The sequence below is a fragment of the Myiozetetes cayanensis genome, unplaced genomic scaffold, assembly GCF_022539395.1.
Source record: "Myiozetetes cayanensis isolate MyiCay16 unplaced genomic scaffold, myiCay2020 scf22, whole genome shotgun sequence".
NCBI classification, from domain to species: domain Eukaryota; kingdom Metazoa; phylum Chordata; class Aves; order Passeriformes; family Tyrannidae; genus Myiozetetes; species Myiozetetes cayanensis.
The window spans coordinates 1,223,328-1,239,929 of NW_026087434.1; the positions used below are offsets into that span (position 1 = coordinate 1,223,328).

The window sequence follows — 16,602 nt, forward strand, 5'->3', positions numbered from 1 at the left end:
TTGGGGCAGGGGCCTGCAATGGGCAGCTTCCACCAAAGAGGCTTATTAGAGGTGGCAGTGGGGGAGTTCCAGCATCTTCTGTGCCCCACGCACGGAGCTTGGGCACGTCTGTACACCCGGAGCCCCACGGGGCTGAGCAGGAGGAGGAGGAGGAGAAGTCCCTGTGCCTTCCCAGGGATGTGCCAGGCTCGTGCCAGGAGCTGGATGACGGGAGCTGCTGGTTCCTCTGTGCCAGTGGCATCAGGGCAGGGGGGGATGGCAGAGTGTGAGGTCTCCTGCTCTGGCTCCCTTGTCTCTGCCAGTGCTGGCACATTTGCTGGTGGCCTCATGCAACGCTCCAGCTTGGGAAGGAGAGTGGCTTTTAGGGGAGAGGAAGGGAAGATTAAAATTTGATGCTGCTTGGGAAGCCATTAGTGCCTGGGCGCAGCGATGATGAAATTTTGATGACCTGATAACCGTAAGGGAGGGGGGGCTGGTCTGGTCCCAGGCAGTCCTTGTCACTGGGCCCCATCACTGTGCTGGTCCCCAAAGGCTTGGGGTGCCAGTGGTCTGCTGAGGGGGAGGACAGGCAGGATGAGAGCTGCCGGTGGGATGGAGTGTGTCTGGGGGCTTGGACCCGCCTGTGGGGCCGGAGCTGGTGGGCAGGGAGGGCTGGGGGTGGCAGTGCAGCTCCTGCCCCAGTGCCATCCGGGGACTGGGGCGAGTGACAACGTCGAGTGCTGCTCGTCCCTTAGTGACAGGGACTGGGCTGTGGTGGCATTTCTGCTCGGCAGGAGTGAAGGCAGGAGCGGGAGGAGAGCGGGAAGGAGGGAGCAGGCGGATGCTTGGCTGCTTGAGAAGCTGGGAGAAGGCTGATAATTAAAGTGGGAGGAGGGAGCGATGAGGGGTGACCCTGCCTCTGCCACTCTGCGAGCCGTGTCCTTGTCCCCAGCCTGTGCCCGTGGCCGGTTCCTGCCCGAGGATGAGCTCCAGCCACACACACATTACTGTAGGCCCTACACAAACTAGTTAGGGGTGTGTTGGTGCAGCAGCGCTGGCAATGCCTGGGGTGAATGTGGCCCTGGGGGGCAGCGCTGTGCGGGGGCAGAGCCCTCTGGGTGCAGGGTGGGTGGGTGAGCGGCGGGTGCCCTCCCCTCTGAGCCCTCGTTACCGCCCCGAGCTCGTTAGCAAGTGGCGTGTGGCTGGGTGAAAAGCGGCCAGGAATAAATATGCTGCTGTCAGTGGTGATGTGATTGTGCTAACGAAGGGCGAGCCGAGCCCCCGCGGTGCCCGGGGTTGTGCCAGGGCTGGTGGCTCTGGTGCTTCGCTGGTGCCTCAAGGCCTTGGCCTTCCAAAGTGCCCGTGGGGATCCAGCAGCCCTCTGGGGTTGGGATGGCCCAGGGTGGTGGGTGCTGAGGTAATGGGGTGTCCTGGGAGCTTTTCCCCAGTGCAGGGAAGCATTGCATGGAACTGCTGGAAGGGGCACAGGGCCAGGGTCACCCAGAGCGGGTGATGATGCCAGGGACCACCCTCATCCCCATGGCTGCTGTTCTTTTTTGGGGTTCCCACCCTCCAGAGCCATCCATGGAGAAGGATCCAGACTCTAGGTCTGTTCCTGCCACTCTTTGCCCCACCAGCAGGCAGGAATGTGCTGGCAGCAGCTCCTTGCTGGCCCCGCTTGGCATCTCTCACACCCCCGGCATGCTGGAGATGCCACCAGGGTGGGCACTGCCCTCAGCACCTCTCTGTGGGGCTAGGGACCGGCTGTTGGGCTGTGTGTTTCCCCCACCCTCCTTCCAGGGATACTTTGGGCGTGCATCCCCTGCTCCCAGCGATGCTTTGGGGGTACATCCCGCACCTCTCCCCCACTAATGGACCTTTGAGCCCCTCAGCCCAGCCCGAGCCCCACCACCTGCCTGTGCCCAGGGCAGGCAGTGGCCCCCTTGATGGCCTCCTCCCCTTGCCCCCAGCCCCGGGGGTGCAGGAATGCCTGCCTGGAAAGCCATGCCTGGCTCGGGTTGCCTGGGAACTGGGAAACCTGATCCCTGGGAACGGGGCCGAGGGCAGGGGACATTCCTGGGCTGCAGCTGGTCCCCGACCCCCTTTGTCTTCCTGCTCTGATGGGGCCCCCAGGAATGGAGACTTGGGGCGTGGGGGGCTCTCAGCCTCGAGCAGGAGCATCCCTGGGGACACTCTGACTGGATGCTCCGGGGGGGACACCTCTCTGTGTGGATCATTGACACCACCGTGGGCTGGGGAAGGGGACCAAGGCCAGGTTGGATGGGGCTTGGAGCAATCTGGGCTAGTGGAAGGTGTCCCTGCCCATGGCAGGGGGATGGGACAAGATGAGCTTTAAGGTCCTTTCCAACCCAAAGCAGTCCAGGATTCTGTGGAAAGCCCTGAGCACTGGGACCAGCTGCCACTGCGTGCCAGCAGCTGGGCATCCCGGCTGGCCATGGGGATGGCACGGTGGCAATTTCAGGAATGCTGGGGTCCCCTGTGCTGACCCACCCTCCCTCCCTGCCGGCCGTCATTGTCCCCGTCACCCACTTCAGTGTGTGGCAGCGCCAGGCCAGCTGTCCTGAGCGCTCTGGGAGCTTCCCTCCACCCCAGGCAGCTGAGGGGACACTGAGGCACTGGGTGGTGGTGGGTGCAGAGGGAAAGGGACCCCAGTGCCAGCTGGTGTCCTGGTGGCAGCGGGTGTAGTGGGAAGGGGACCCTGGCATGGTGCCAGCTGATGTCCCCCTGCCCTGCCCACGTTAGTGGCTCTGTCAGCTCCCATCCATCCCTCCCTGCCCCTGTGGAGGTGCCGAGGCCCGGGGTGTAGGGAGTTCTTGATGAGTTTGACCATTAGCGGAAGGAGCCGCCGAGCTAATTTTAGCCGTGGTGGTTAATTGCTTTCTGCACTGCTGGGTGAGCCACAACCTGCGAGTCCTCGGCTGTAACCTTGAGCCCTCCCTGCTTCCTGCACAGCCAGGGCAGGGAGCAGCACTGGTGGGAGCTGGAGTGCTGGGCCCTGGAGGAGTTTCTCTGGGATGCTGGGATCTGTGTGCATAGCCAGGAGGGGTTGGGGTGCCTGGCAAAGTCCTTCCACCCCTGGCTTGCTGCAGGAATGCCCCTTGTGTATCATGGAGAGCGAGGACACATGTGATGTGGGGGGGCTCTGGCTGTCCCCTGAGGCCAGCAGGTCACCCCAGCCACGGGGTGCAGATCCCCCTGCTTGCAGTGGTGGGTCTCCTTCATCAACATGAGGAGGGGAAGTGCTGGTTTTGGGCCCCCTTAAATGGGAATCGCTGGATCCGGAGGGCGTTTCCCCGGGGCAAGAGCGGGGCTGGGTATCCACGTGTTCTCCATCCCCTGTCGGCAGGGCTGGGATGTGTTACCAGCATGGCTGGAGGAGCCTGTCCCTCTGTCCCCATCCTGCAGGGCCACCCCCAAGCACGTGCCAGTTCACTGAGTGAGGAATCCGAGCTGAATCTGAGGCACAGGTCAGGCATTACTGAGGTTTTATGGGGACATTTCTGTTCCTTTTGGGAGCCGGTGTCCCCAGTGGGGAGCAATCGAGTGCTGGGCTGTGTGTGGCTGTTCCCATGGGTCTCTGCATGGTGGATGCTCAGTGCTTCTCCTCCTCTTCCTCCCTGCCTGGGCTTGGGCCAGGGGTCAGGCTGAGAGCTTGGGGGGACTTGGAGGGGTCCTGCATGGATCTGGCGTTCCCTGGAGGGCCGGTTGGGGATGGAGCTGGGTGCGGACGCGCTGCCGGCTCCCGGCCCAGCGTGGGGCCGGGCTGGAGGGGGCTGGGACCGGCGGACACAAAAGCTCTGGTTTCAGCAACCCGCCTCCTGCATGCCTGAAAAACAGCTGATGGCCGTGAAGGGGGATGAAATGGGATTAGCTGCTGTTTCCAAAGGGAGCACGTCCTGCCGAGCCGGACAATGCGCCCGCTGTGCCCCCGCATCCCGCCACAGCCCTGCCCAGGGGGGGCTCGGCGCTGGCTCCCCGAGATTGGGGTGCTGCCTCCTGCCCAGGCTGTCCCCGGGGGCCTTGGGGTCTGCTGAGCCTCCTGTGCTCCAGCACTCGGTGCTGCAGTGGCTCCCGGGGGTCCTGGAGACCCTGGGGTGGGATGGGGGCTTCTACCTGCCCTGCAGGAGCCCTGGGGGGTCATGACTGGGTTTCCCACCCTGCAGCAGCACCGAGCATCTCCCAGGGGACACCTTGGGGTGGCAGGAGCTCGGGGCTGTCCCAGCCCAGCGAGCAGTGACACTGGGTGCCCAACGTGGAGCTCTGCAGCCAAAATGGAGAAGGGAGGCTCATGGCCCAAAGGGTTTTGCAAGGGTGGGCACCTCTGCCTTGGTACCCCCCCTCAGTGCCAGGGACAGGGCACAGTGGGGACCCACGGCGTGTCCCGGGGTGGGAGGCACACGTGGCCCCAGCTGCGGCGCTGCCAGGGCGTGCGGCACCGCGCTCGGTGGAGTGAGCTGATGTTTATTTTGATAATGAGTTCTCAATGCATTCACAAACTAATAAAATCAACTCATTAGGGTGGGATGCTTAATTCCGAGCTGAGCGCCGGGAAGGGCTCAGCGGCCGGCTGCTGCCTGCGTGCGCGGGGAGGGAGGCGATGGGCGCCTTCATCACCTTGTTTTCTCTGTTTTCCTCACTCGTAGGGTGGGAGGACAGGCTGGGGGGGCAGCGGGGCTGTGCAGTGGAGGGTGGAAGCGAGGCACGTGCTGGGAGCAGGGCAGGGAGCTGCCGCAGCCCTTCACCCGGGGCGCTGGGGGAGTCTCGCTCGCTTGGCTTCTCCCCATAAGCTTCACGTCAGGCTGGAATCGCTGGCGCGGTGTCGGCTGGAAAAGCCCCTCTGGCTGGGAGAGCCACAAGTGTGTGAATAAATGCAATGACCAGAGTTTGCTGCTCTGCCCTGGAAATTCAGGGCTGGCTTGGGGGGGGGGGGGGAGCGTGGGCTGCCAGTTATTCCCGTCCCCCACCCGTGAACAGGGACGTCTGCGAAGGAAACGCTTTGGAAAAAGCTTTTTCCGAGGAAAGCTCGTGTTTGCTGTCATGCTACAGCTATTTATGTTTCAACTGAGCAATGCAATGACTAATTAATACTTAGAAAAAGGATGTCTGGGCATCACCCCAGTAAATGGGCGAGTGCCCGGTGCCCGCTGGCTCGGGGCCGTGCTGTGGGGAGGGGGATCACGGCCACCGGTGCCTTCATCCCGCCTGGCACGGGGAGGGCAGGAGCTGGCAGAGTATTTTCCATCCCACGGGCCTGGCGACTCGATTGCGTCAGTGCCCTGGGTAGGGCTCAGTGGGGTTTTTCTTGTGGTTTCTCTCTTCTGTTTTTCTTTCCCCGGCGTGTTTTTTCGGTTGGGAAATGCTGCCTCGTTGGGATTCTCGTGGTGAGCCCGGGAAGCGGCTGTTGTCTGTCTGTCTGTCCGTCTGCTGAGCATCCTGCGGGGCTGGGGGACAGGGGACACGGATGCCACTTGCTGAAGGGACATCCCAGGTGCTGTTGGGGCTCCTGCAGGGCAGGTCTGTGGTGGCTTTGCTTTCCCACCCCTCCTCGGCCGTTGTGGCCCTGGGAGCTGCCACAGCGCAGGGCTGTGGTTGCCTTCCAGGAATTCCTGGAGGATACACTCAGCATGTTCCATGGGGCCATATCCAGCCCTGAGCTGTGCCGTGCTGCCCTGGGCTTCTGTGTCACCCATCCCACCCCATGCTGGGGCCACCCTGGGATTGGGACCCTCACCTCTTTTGGCAGCTGGTTGTGGAGCCGGTTCCTGCCAAACCCATGTGGGGAAGCTCTGGTCTTGGCTGCAAAGCCGTTGGGAACGGGGCTGGGAAGGGCTGAGGTGCAGGGAGGGGGATGTGTGCTGACCCCCTGTCATACCCAGGGTGTCTGGCTGGTGGCTGTTTGGGGATCTGGAGGTGATGTCCATCAATCCTTCCCTTCCTCGGTGTTTTGGAGTCTCTCCTGGGGAATTCAGCCCCAGGATCCGGCCCCTCTGATAGCGTTGAGTCACTCTCTGGGTGTCCGTGACTCACAGCAGTGACCCAGATACGGCGGCGCTGCGTAATCGTGGGCTTCCCGGGATTGCTGCCGTCGGAAGGAGCGTGCTGGGGAAGGAGTTTTGGCTGGAGCCTGGAGCTTGTTAAACATCCCCAGCTGGGGACAGGGCTATGCTGTGCGTGGGGACAGGCTCAGCAGGGCAGTGCCCAGCTGTGCCACCCACAGCTGAGCAGCCCCGGGGACGTAACCCCTGGCTGGGGGGGTTCCTGTCCCCTCAGGAGCATCCATGCAGGGTCCCTTTGCTGCGGGTCCCTTCCAGCTCCTGGCAGCTCTGTGTGTTTGGGATTGGGGCTCCGTGCCTTGGGGCCAGGACTGGGGCCGTGTCCCGGGGTCCGTGTGCTCAGAGCCGGGTGTGGGGGTCCATGGGGGCTGCCTGGTGCCTCGGAGCACAAAGCTCAGCTTGTTGGCCCCCTGGGCTCAGGGCTGGGGACACACAACGGGGCCGTGTGTGAGTGTCTGTTTGGGGTTTCCCGGGAGGGAAATGTTGGTTTTTCCAGCGGCAGGGATGGGCAGGCACACAGCCCTGCTCTGTTCCCAGCCACAGGGCTGAATAAGTCGCTGTTTCCCAGCCAGGGCTGATGTTTCTCCGCTGGCTCTGGGAACACCTCAGCCCTTACCTGGCCCACGTTAGCACCAGGGTACACCTGGCTGGGTGCCGCAGGGACTGGGTGCTGAGGGCTGTCCTGGGCTGTGGTCCATGGGAATCCTGAGGGGATAATACTGGCACAGCCCTGGCTCTGCCACAGTGGGCAGAGGAGGGACTGTCACCAGTTTTGGGACCCTCTGATGGCTGGGGAGATGTGCTGGCGGTTGTGTTGTATCTGGAGGAGGGTTTTCCAGGATGAGAGAGTGGCACTGTCTCTAGCACCTGCTGCTGGGAGAAGGAAGGTCCTGAGCCTCTTTCCAACACCCCTGATCCTGGGGGAGCTGGGCTCCCCCCTCCCCACATCCCCCATCCCTGGGGCGGTTCATCCGGGCATGGCGAGGCTGCCTGTGGCCCACTGAGCCCCGGCTGTGGAAGAGGAGCTTGTTATGGAGCCATCCTGCTTTTAATTAACAAATTAAAATCCTAGTTAACAATCCAGCCCCAGGGCTGTTGGAGGCTGGGAGAAGCTGGAGCGTTTGTTATGGAAACAGCAGTTAATTAACAAATAAATAAATAAGTGTGGGCCTGGAGACAGATGTGGGAGGAGGAAGGGGAGATGGCAGCGTGGCCGGGGTGTCCCACCGGCCTGGCCTGGCGGGATGCAGGGAGGGAGCAGGACATCCGTCCATCCGTCTGTTTGTCCCGGGGGCTGCCATGGCCCTGGCAGGCGCTCACTGGGTGTGAGGGGCTCATGCTGGCAGTGCCAGGGCAGATCCATCCACGTACTGTGCTGGGGCTGCCTTGGCTGGGCTTGGGGCTCCCGGTCTCTGCCTGGGCTTTTCCTGAGTGCCGCTGGCTCTGGAATCACCCCTGCTGGCTCTTCCCCCACCCTGAGGCCGGGAAGCGCCGCAGGAGATCTCCAGCGGAGATGGATGAGGTGTGACACTGGCAAAACTGCTGTGCAGTCTGCAGGTGACACCAGTGCCATGCTGGGGACTGTGGGAGGAGGGGGACATTGCTTGGAGGGGCATCATTCTGGGGGCATTGCTCGGGGGCTGCTCCTGCGTCCCTGTGGCAGGGACTGCTGCAGTCCCTCCGGCATCACCTTTGCCCTGGGATGGGGCTGTATGGGGGATTCAGGAAGCCCCCCTGAGCTGGGAGCTGAGGCCGTGGTCCCCCCTGCTGTGCCCTGCACTGGTCAGTTTGGATTAGCCACAGGGCTGTCACTGGGAGCCCCGAGCGGTGTCTGCTGCCAGCGGGGATTATCGCCATGGGTGGGTGGTGGGGCAGTGCCAGGGTTTGGGGTCACTGTGCTGCTCCCTGAGGTGCTGTGGTGTCACCTGCAGGTCTCACTGCCCATGCCACAGGCAGAGGTGACTGTGGGGACTGACATGGGAGCGAGACCCCTTGCCAGTGATTTGGGAAGGGGTGGCTGTTGGGACCAACGTGGGGACATGACCCTCTGCCCGTGTGAGACATGGGTGGCTGCAGGGACTGACCCCTCTGTCAGCCCACTCTGGGGCCCTGCAGGGTTTTTGCAGGGGTGAGGAGGGGGCAGAGTCCACATGCCTCCTGGAGCTTCACCTTTCCAGAGGCTTAAGGGTGGGAAATCAGTTTAAGTGCCATCCCTGCAAATCCTGTGGCGTCACACGGGCAGGAGCCGTGCTCCGCTGAGCAGCTCCTCCAGGTCTGCTCTCCCTCAGCCTCCCACCTAATCCAGTTACCACACCTCTGCAATCGGCTTATGGCTTGTAGGAAACCCCAAATCCCCTCTGAGGGAGGTGCAGGGAGTGGGGCAGCAGTGCCAGAGCTGTGGGTTCTGCTGGGCCCAGCCCAGCTCCTCGCTGGGGTGGCAGCGCCGGCTCCAGCTTCCCCCCTTTGCCCATTACTCCTGTGGTAATGGGCACATGTGCGTGACCCCTTGCTGGGAGGTGTCCCCATGTCTCCAGGGCTCTCCCACCACCCAAAAACCCTTTTTCCTCTGTGAGGGAATTGCTAAAGCAGTTGCACGAGGAAGCAGAGGGTGGGATGGAGGTGAGGTGCCTGTGTCCAGCCGCGTCCCACCAGGTGGGCAGGAGCTACACCTGAGCCCAAGGGCCAGTGTTCCCATGGCCAGCAGCCCTCCTGCTGCCTGTGCCCCTTCCCCCTGGCAGGGCAGAGCTCCCCATGCTGGGAGCAGCCCGACAGGCTCGGCAGGACATCGGAGCAGGGACGGATGTGTTTGGCAGCAAGGCCGTCGCGGGGCACGTGCCAACGGCAGACGGCTGGAGAGCACCGGGTACCTGCACAGCCCTGGGGCCTCCCAGCTCTTCCCTCCGGGGCTGCAGTGGTGCCTGGTCATGGGCAGGACGGGCACAGCACCTGGCACAGCTCCAGGGCGTGCTGCTGCAGGGATGTGGCTGCTGTGAGATGCTCCTGCATCCCTCAACAGTGCATCCCTGCTCCAGCTGCAGCTCGGGGCCGTGGCCCCTCTTATGTACACAAAGGTGGTTTTATTCCTGTGATCCCAGTGTGGTTGGAGCTGAGCAAGGGAGGCATTCCAGGCTGCTCTGCCTTGGCTGAAAACCCTCAGCTCTGAGGAGCAACAGCTCCTTTTTGGTGTGGCTCCTGCTGAAACCCTGTGTCATCTCTTCACTGCTCCAGGCTTGGCTTAGACTGTGGGGCTGTGGGAGGGACCCAGCCCGAGCCCCCCATGCCTGTCTCATCCAGAACCCCCTGTGCCTGTCTCAGACCATCAGGGAGGCAGGGCTGCCTCTGCCAAGAAGGAAAATCACATCCAGCACTGGGTTTTCTGCATGGCAAAGGAGAGGGCTGGAATTTCCAGCCCTAGTGGCCATAGGGCACCATGTCCAAGTCCCCCTCTGTCCCAGTTCACTTCTACTGCCTGAGAATCCTGGGGAACTGGCAGCTTGGAGGGGAGACCTGGGGCTGAGGGCTGCTGCAGCCCCACTGGGCTCCCCAGGACCGATCAGAGCTGTGGCTGGGATGGATTGAGACGTGTGTGGGGCAGGGGCTGCCCTGGAGCGGCACTGTGGGACATGTAGGTCCTCACCATCATCCTGCACCTTTCCTTGGGAAAGGGTTAGGATTAGGGGAGAAGGAAAACCTGGTGGGACAGGGATGGGATACCAGGCTGTGGGACTGGAGGGACGATGCTCTCCAGTGTGCTGCAGAAACTGGAGCACCATGAGCTCACTGGTCCGAGAGCATCACCCTCAGCTGACCCTCCAAAAGCTGTGCCGTGGCCCTGCTGCCTTGCCGTGCCCCCAGCTCCGGCAGGAGAGCTTTCCATCGTTGCTCTCACAGCCTCGGAGCACCAAACCCCTCCTAAATAATTCAGGCAGGCGAGTGCCGTCCGCGGGGGCCGCGGATAAACGCGGTAAATGGCTGAGAAATGGAGCGTGTCCCTCGGGAGCCACCTCCTCAGCGGGTGGCCGGGCCCCTCTCCTCCCTCCCGGCCCAGGTGGTGATTCGGGCTGGCACAGGTAGAGGCGCCGGGGAGGAGGAGCCGGAGCAGAGCTGCCGAGTCCACTGGAGCATTGGGAATTGCATTTCACGGCTGGGCGGGCTGGGATACCAACCCGGCCCCGTGCGCCGGGCGCTCGGAGAGGAGATAAGATTTGATTAAGAAGGCTGCTATTAATTTATGGCAAGTACACTCACGGCAGTGGAGAGGTTGCTTTTAATTAATAGCCAGAAGGAGAGTTTTAAAGCTCTTGGTCTCAGTGGGGGGAGAAGGGAAGGAGGGGAAAGCGGGGAAGGAAGGGAACAAAGTAAGTTGGGAGGATTAATGGTCACATCTGCAATTATAAGTCTTTTTCTTAGTAAAAAGGGAAAAAAACCCACATCAAAAGACATGCCATGGGTGGGGGTGTGCGGCACGGCCGGGCTGATCTGTAGGGATGAGACGGTTGGGATCGTGCCAGGTCACTTTGGCACCGCTCTCTGTGCCAGGGGGAGCGGGGCTGCCCCGTGGCACCAGCCTAGCCTGGGGACAGCAAGGGACAGCTGTGTGTCCTTGTGGCTGCTTCTCTTCCAGCCCTCTCTGCTGGGATCAGGACTGAGTCCTGGGGCTGGGATAGATTTCATGGAAGAAATTCTTGGCTGTGAGGGTGGGCAGGCCCTGGCACAGGTTGCCCAGAGAAGCTGTGGCTGCCCCATCCCTGCAAGTGTCCGAGGCCCGGTTGGACGGGGCTTGGGGCAACCTGGGCTGGTGGAAGGTGTCCCTGCCCAGGGCAGGGGATTGGAATGAGATGAGGTTTAAGGTTCTTCCCAACTCAAATCCGTCTGGGATTCCATGACTCTATGACTTTGGCTCTGGTGGGTGATGGGATGAGGAGGATGGAGCTGTCCTGTCCCGCTGCCAGCCCTGTGTGAGCCCCACGGAGGCTCAGGTTGCTTTGTACCTGCTCAGGTGTGTCGATGAGGGCTCAGTGAGGTGCCCACTCCATGTGATCCCCTGCTGGGCTCCGTCCTTGGCACCTCCAGACGGTGCCTCGTTCCCCCCAGTCCCCGCTCGGCTCACGTCACGCTCCGCGGCTCCCCAGGTGCCGGGAGCACTCGGAATTTCAATTCCGTGTTTGCTTTTTATGAAGGGGATGAAGCCCTGTCTCAGGAATACTAATGGCTCCGGTGGTGTCGGGGAGTGCTGCTAATCCCCCTGCACCTGCCACCCGCCCAGGGGGGACCCCGTGAGGACACTGTGTGGGGACACCGGGAGCACGGGGCCGTGCCGTGGTGTTGTGGTGGCTCCGTGCCCTCGGTGCCCCTGGGGACACGTCACTGAATGAACCCGGTGGCTTTAACCAGCATCCACTGAAAAATTGATGCTTCCCAACCGCAGGCTGGCATCTGACAGGCAGGGCATGTGGCTCCCTGGGCAGGGACACTGCCCTGGGGATTCGTTTTGCCGAGGTGGCCTCAGCGGGGACCTCGGTGTCCCCGGCACCCCTTGGCCAGGTGGATCCCCTGGGGCCGCCTCTCCTCACACCCAGCCAAGGCTGTGACCCCACTGGGGTGCTCAGGGACATTGAGGCCCCCCGTGGGTGCAGTATTTAGGGGTTGTGGGTTGCCTCGGTGACGTTCCCCCCTCGCAGCCTCCCCCAGCCCCCCGGATGCGAAGCGGCTGCCGCGGCGCCGGGGAGCTGCGCCGGGAATATGTTCCACAAATGAATAATAAAAACAAAGGAAAATTACCCTCTTATTGAAACTCGTTTTATGAATAAAACAATTATTCTGGTAATTGAAAAAATGTGTCGTTAAATTAAATGCAGTGGTTCCTATTAAAATTTTAGTGGATTTCTTCTTCTCCTCTGTTTCTTTTTCCCCCCTCTTTCCTTCCCTCCCTCCCTCCTGCCTCCGCTGGCGGCTAAAGGCTGGTAATTATAGCGGAGGGTTTAGTTTTCTCTTTATTGTTTTTTAATCTCTTCGTGCTGCGGAGCCAGCGAGAGTCTGATGCCGAAGAGATTTAGCTCCATCTCCCCGTTCCGGGGGGGCCCGGAGCGGGAGGTTGGTCCGTGGCAGTGCCAGGTGGCTGTGGCAGTGTCCCCAGAGGGCTAGCACCTTCCTTACCAGGCTACCATCCTCCTGTTTGGGTGGTGGTGGTGCCCTGAGAAGGATGGGAGAGCCCTGGGAAGCTTTGATGGGAGCAGGGAGATGGCTCTGTCCCCTCTTCTGTGGTCCGGGAGTGCGGACAGCAGGCTGGTCCCTTCCCAGGATTGCACCACCCACATCCTGGTGAGACCAGAGAGGGCTGTTGGAAAGTAAAAAGGTGATGGTGTTGTTTTCCCCGAGGCAGTTGCTGGTGTTTGGTGTTGGTTGAGATCCATAGGGCACCTGGAGCCCGCAGGTACAGGTGGGCTGGATTCAGGGCATCCCACTGGCGCTGATGGGCACCGGATCAGTTGGGATGCCCAGCACATCCCACTGATTCATGTGCTGAACACAGGCAGGGAGGGGGACTGTGTTGTCCCCGGGATCCTGGGACAGGCAGGAGGGGACCTGGGTGTCTCATGAGCTGCTGGTGTTTCAGGGGTGACCAGGGGCACTTGTGGAGTGGGATCTCATACCTCCATCCCCATCTCATCTCTGTGGGGGGTGAAAGGAGGGGCTGTACCCTCCTTCCCCCCTTCGCCCCCATCAGCAGCTGCTGGGCAGAGCCCTGCCCTTGGCAGGCATTCCGGGATTCCTCCAGGCTTAAAACTCCCCATCTCCTCCCATCAAGAGGGATTTGAGGCTGGGGAGAGGGGAGCTTAGTTCCCAGCTCACCCATTACGCCCAGGAATTAGGATCCATTACTGCTCTTTTGGGGGCCCCTGCCCTACATCCCTGCCTGCTCTGGCACTAATGCCCTGGGCTCAGCCCTGGCTCCGCCAGCCCTGATGTAACTAAAGTGCAGGGGCCAAGACTGTGATCCCATTAGGCAGGATTAGTGCCGTGCCAGGGCCTGGCATTAAACTGTTGTCAGCAGGGGAGGGAGAGAGCTGGGATAGTCCCTGTCCCCCTTCCCGCTTGGCAGCTCTTGGAATCCCCTCCATCCCCAGCGGCAGCTCGGCTCAGCCCCGGGGTCACGGGTGTGGGCAGGGTGGGGATGAAGCAGTTTGGTGCTTTCTGCGTGGAGGGGACGGTGTGGGGCTGGCACAGCGTGGCAGGACGTGGTGCCAGTCCGGCAGGAGCTCCGCACCGTCCCGTGCCGCTGGCAGATGTGCAGATGTTCCCGGAGACGCCCCTCGCTGCCGCCTGTGTTTGGAAAGTGATGAATTTCTGCACCAACTAATTAGCCTCTAATTAGCAAGTGGAGTGTAAACAGCCACAACAGATGGGGGAGAGGCAGAATGAGCAGTAATGACCCTTCGTTTGTGGGGGGGGATGTGGCTGTCACCCACTGGGAACCCTCTCCTTGGTTACAGGGTGGGGGGAATGGCAGCCCCTGTCCGTGCTGGCTCCGTGGTGAGGTGGTGAGCACCCCACATGCCCTGGATATGGTGGTGCCATGGCCTGTAGTGGATGGTGGAATGGAGGAGCTGTCCCCAGGGAGCAGAACTGGGATGCCCAGTGCTGCCAGAGAGCAGAGGGAAACTGAGGCAGGAGGGCTGCAAGAGGAACTGGGGGCAGAGGGCAGTGCTGCTCAGCATTGGGACCCCCACCCTTCTCCCCTCTGAGAGCTGGTGGGCAGAGGAACACCAGGAACACCAGGTCTTGTTCCTGGAGGCCTCTCTGGAGACACTGGCACTAAACCAGCTGCATTCCCCTGGGCTGGGGTCCCTGCAGGGGCACAGGGCTCCCAGGAGGAGGACGAGGATCTCACTCCCAGAGCTCGGTGCCGCCTTCACCCCTCAAAAGAGACACGAGGGACCCCCATCCCCGCTGTCCCCTGCTTTGGGGGGTGGTGATTCCCGGGGGCCCGCGGGAGCCGCTGGGTGCGCGGTGGCCGCCGTGACCTTCGCGGGCGGCTCAGCACGGCACGATCAATACGGAATTAGGAGCCGCCTCTCCTCCTCTGCGCCGTTTTTCACCCCTTAATGCAGAACAGATGGCTCGGGCGCTTCAAAGCGTGATGAGCCTTAGCTGCTTAAAATCAAATTAGGATGTATGCAAACGGCGGGCGGGCCCAGGGGAAGGTGCGCCGGGAGCACCCTGCTTCCCAAACGCTTCCCAAACACCTCCCGGACACCTCCAGGACACCTCCCAGATGCCTCCCAGGCACTGGCTGCTGGCTCAGTGTGGGGGCTGCACTGAGCACACCAGGTCTCAGAATCCAATGCGCCATTGGAGCGCTTGGCCAGACGCTGCCAGCACAGCCCTGGGCTCCTGTGGGACCACTGGGGACCACCAGTCCCTGGGGATCAGCCTGTTGTGCCGTGCTTGGATCCTCACTGCAGCGATACATCAACTGCATCGCGCCCAGTGCTCCCCAGTCTGGTCCGTGGCTCATTTACTGGTTTCATGCAGGAGGTGTTTGGATCCAGGGCTGTCACCTGGCTGTGCCACGTCCCCATCTGGGTGCCACCGTAATCCCAAAGGCTCCACCCCGACGTGGGCGAAGCCCCAGCCTTGCAGGTCAAGCTCCTGCCGGGCCATGGTGGGGACACGTGTGCCCACCCCCGCACACACGCGTGCACAGGGACACGGATCCTGCACTGGGCTGTCCCCGGCTGGCTCAGCCCAGCACCACGTGTTTGCCCACTCCTTGGGCACCCCAAAAACTGCAGCTCAGCTGCCACGGAGCTGCCACGAGCTCTCTGGACTGGGGAACCAGAGAGCCATGGGACAGGGGTCACAGGGGTCACAGCCGGTGCTGCCAAACCCCACAGCCAGGGCTCTGAGCTGCCAGGGTGCCACTGGGCACCACTCTGCCCCTGTACCATCTGGGACAAGCTGGGCTGGCTGTGGGGTTCAGCCCTAGTGCCCCACACCAGCTTTGTGTGGTGCCCTGGTGCTCCAATGTCTGGATCCAGCCCAGACCTGAGGCAGGGACACTGGGATAAGGGCTGCCCGCTGCAGCCAGCGCTGCTGAAGGTCAGAGAGGAGGATTAAATTAACGAGCCACAAGCTGCTGCTTCCCTTCCTAATGACTTGCCTGGCATCCAGCACCACTGTGCCCACCCCTTCGCCAGGCAGCACAGGGTGTAAATCCAGTGGGCATTTCCGTGTGGGTGCAGTGAGGGAGGTGTGCAGGAACTGGGATCCCAGAGAGAGGAGAGGGATCCCCAGTGCAGGTCTGGGGGTGTCTGGGTGCCTCCGAGCTCCTGCAAACTCTTGACACCCCCCAGGGTGGTGGGGCACTGGAGTGGGCTGAGCCTACGGTGCAGAGATCCGTGGCAGGAATTCAGCTCTCACAGACAAGAAAGCGAAGCCCTACCCCAAAGAAAAAACCCGGAGCCGTGATTGAACGTGCACTTGAAAGCTGCTGGGGAATATGAATGTGCCTTTGAAGTAAAAGGGCTTCCATTTGTTAAGCAGAAAATGGAGCTGTGTGGTTCGATTTATAGTTTTACTTAGCAAATAAAACAGGAGAGGAGTAAGTGGTTCTGCCTCGCTCCGCTCCCAGCCCCTCCGCCCCTTAACCCCCCGAGTTAAAAGCTCGGTGCTTCGGAGATGCTACAAAGGCAGCCAGGAATAAAGCAAAGGAGCAGCTCAGATAAACCCACAGCAGGCTGAGCCCTTGTCGATGGGCTTGTGGAATGGCTCGGGGCGGGGGGGCAAGGGCCAGGACGGGGGGATGGGGAGGGGGCTGCTGGGCTTATGGGTTATGGGTTATGCCCATAGGACCATGGACCCTAAAGATCATCTCATTCCACCCCCTGCCAAGGGCAGGGGCTCCAATGATGAGCAGTCCTGGTGCTGTGGGGCTGGTGGGACGTGGGGTTGGTGGGACGTGGGGTTGGTGGGACGTGGGGCTGGTGGGACGTGGGGCTGGTGGGATGTGGGGTTGGTGGGACGTGGGGTTGGTGGGACGTGGGGCTGGTGGGATGTGGGGTTGGTGGGATGTGGGGCTGGCGTGTCCCTCAGCCCTGTCCCTCCTCTCTCCACAGACGATGTCTCCCCGTACTTCAAGACGGAGCCGGTGCGGAGCCAGGTGCACCTGGAGGGGAACAGGCTGGTCCTGACGTGCATGGCCGAGGGCAGCTGGCCCCTCGAGTTCAAGTGGCTGCACAACAGCCGGGAGCTCACCAAGTTCTCCCTGGAGTACCGGTGAGTCTGGAGAAGGGTGGTCAGTCATCGAAATGGGCTGCCCAGGGAGGTTTGGAGTCCCCGCCCCTGGAGGTGTCCAAGGAACGACTGGCCATGGCACTCAGTGCTCTGGGCTGGGGGACAAGGTGGGTGTCAGGCACAGGGGGGACTCGGTCTTGGAGGTGTTTTCCAACCTGAATGGTTGTGGGACTCTGAGTCCCCACCGATGCTGCCCGTGGTGAATCCCACCCGGCACACCGGTCCCTGGCACTGCCATCCCAGGAGGCAGCAC

General features: G+C 61.9%; 1 protein-coding gene across 2 annotated transcripts in view; it reads left to right on the top strand.

Annotated features, from left to right (window-relative positions):
• SDK2 (sidekick cell adhesion molecule 2) overlaps positions 1 to 16,602 on the top strand; it is a 46,886-nt gene that overhangs the window by 2,531 nt on the left and 27,753 nt on the right. For both annotated transcript variants that reach the window (XM_050319211.1, XM_050319210.1), the window contains exon 2: positions 16,172 to 16,331. In XM_050319211.1, coding sequence (XP_050175168.1) covers positions 16,252 to 16,331 — 80 coding nt within the window. In that variant the 5' untranslated portion in view covers positions 16,172 to 16,251. The remainder of the gene's footprint in view (positions 1 to 16,171; positions 16,332 to 16,602) is intronic.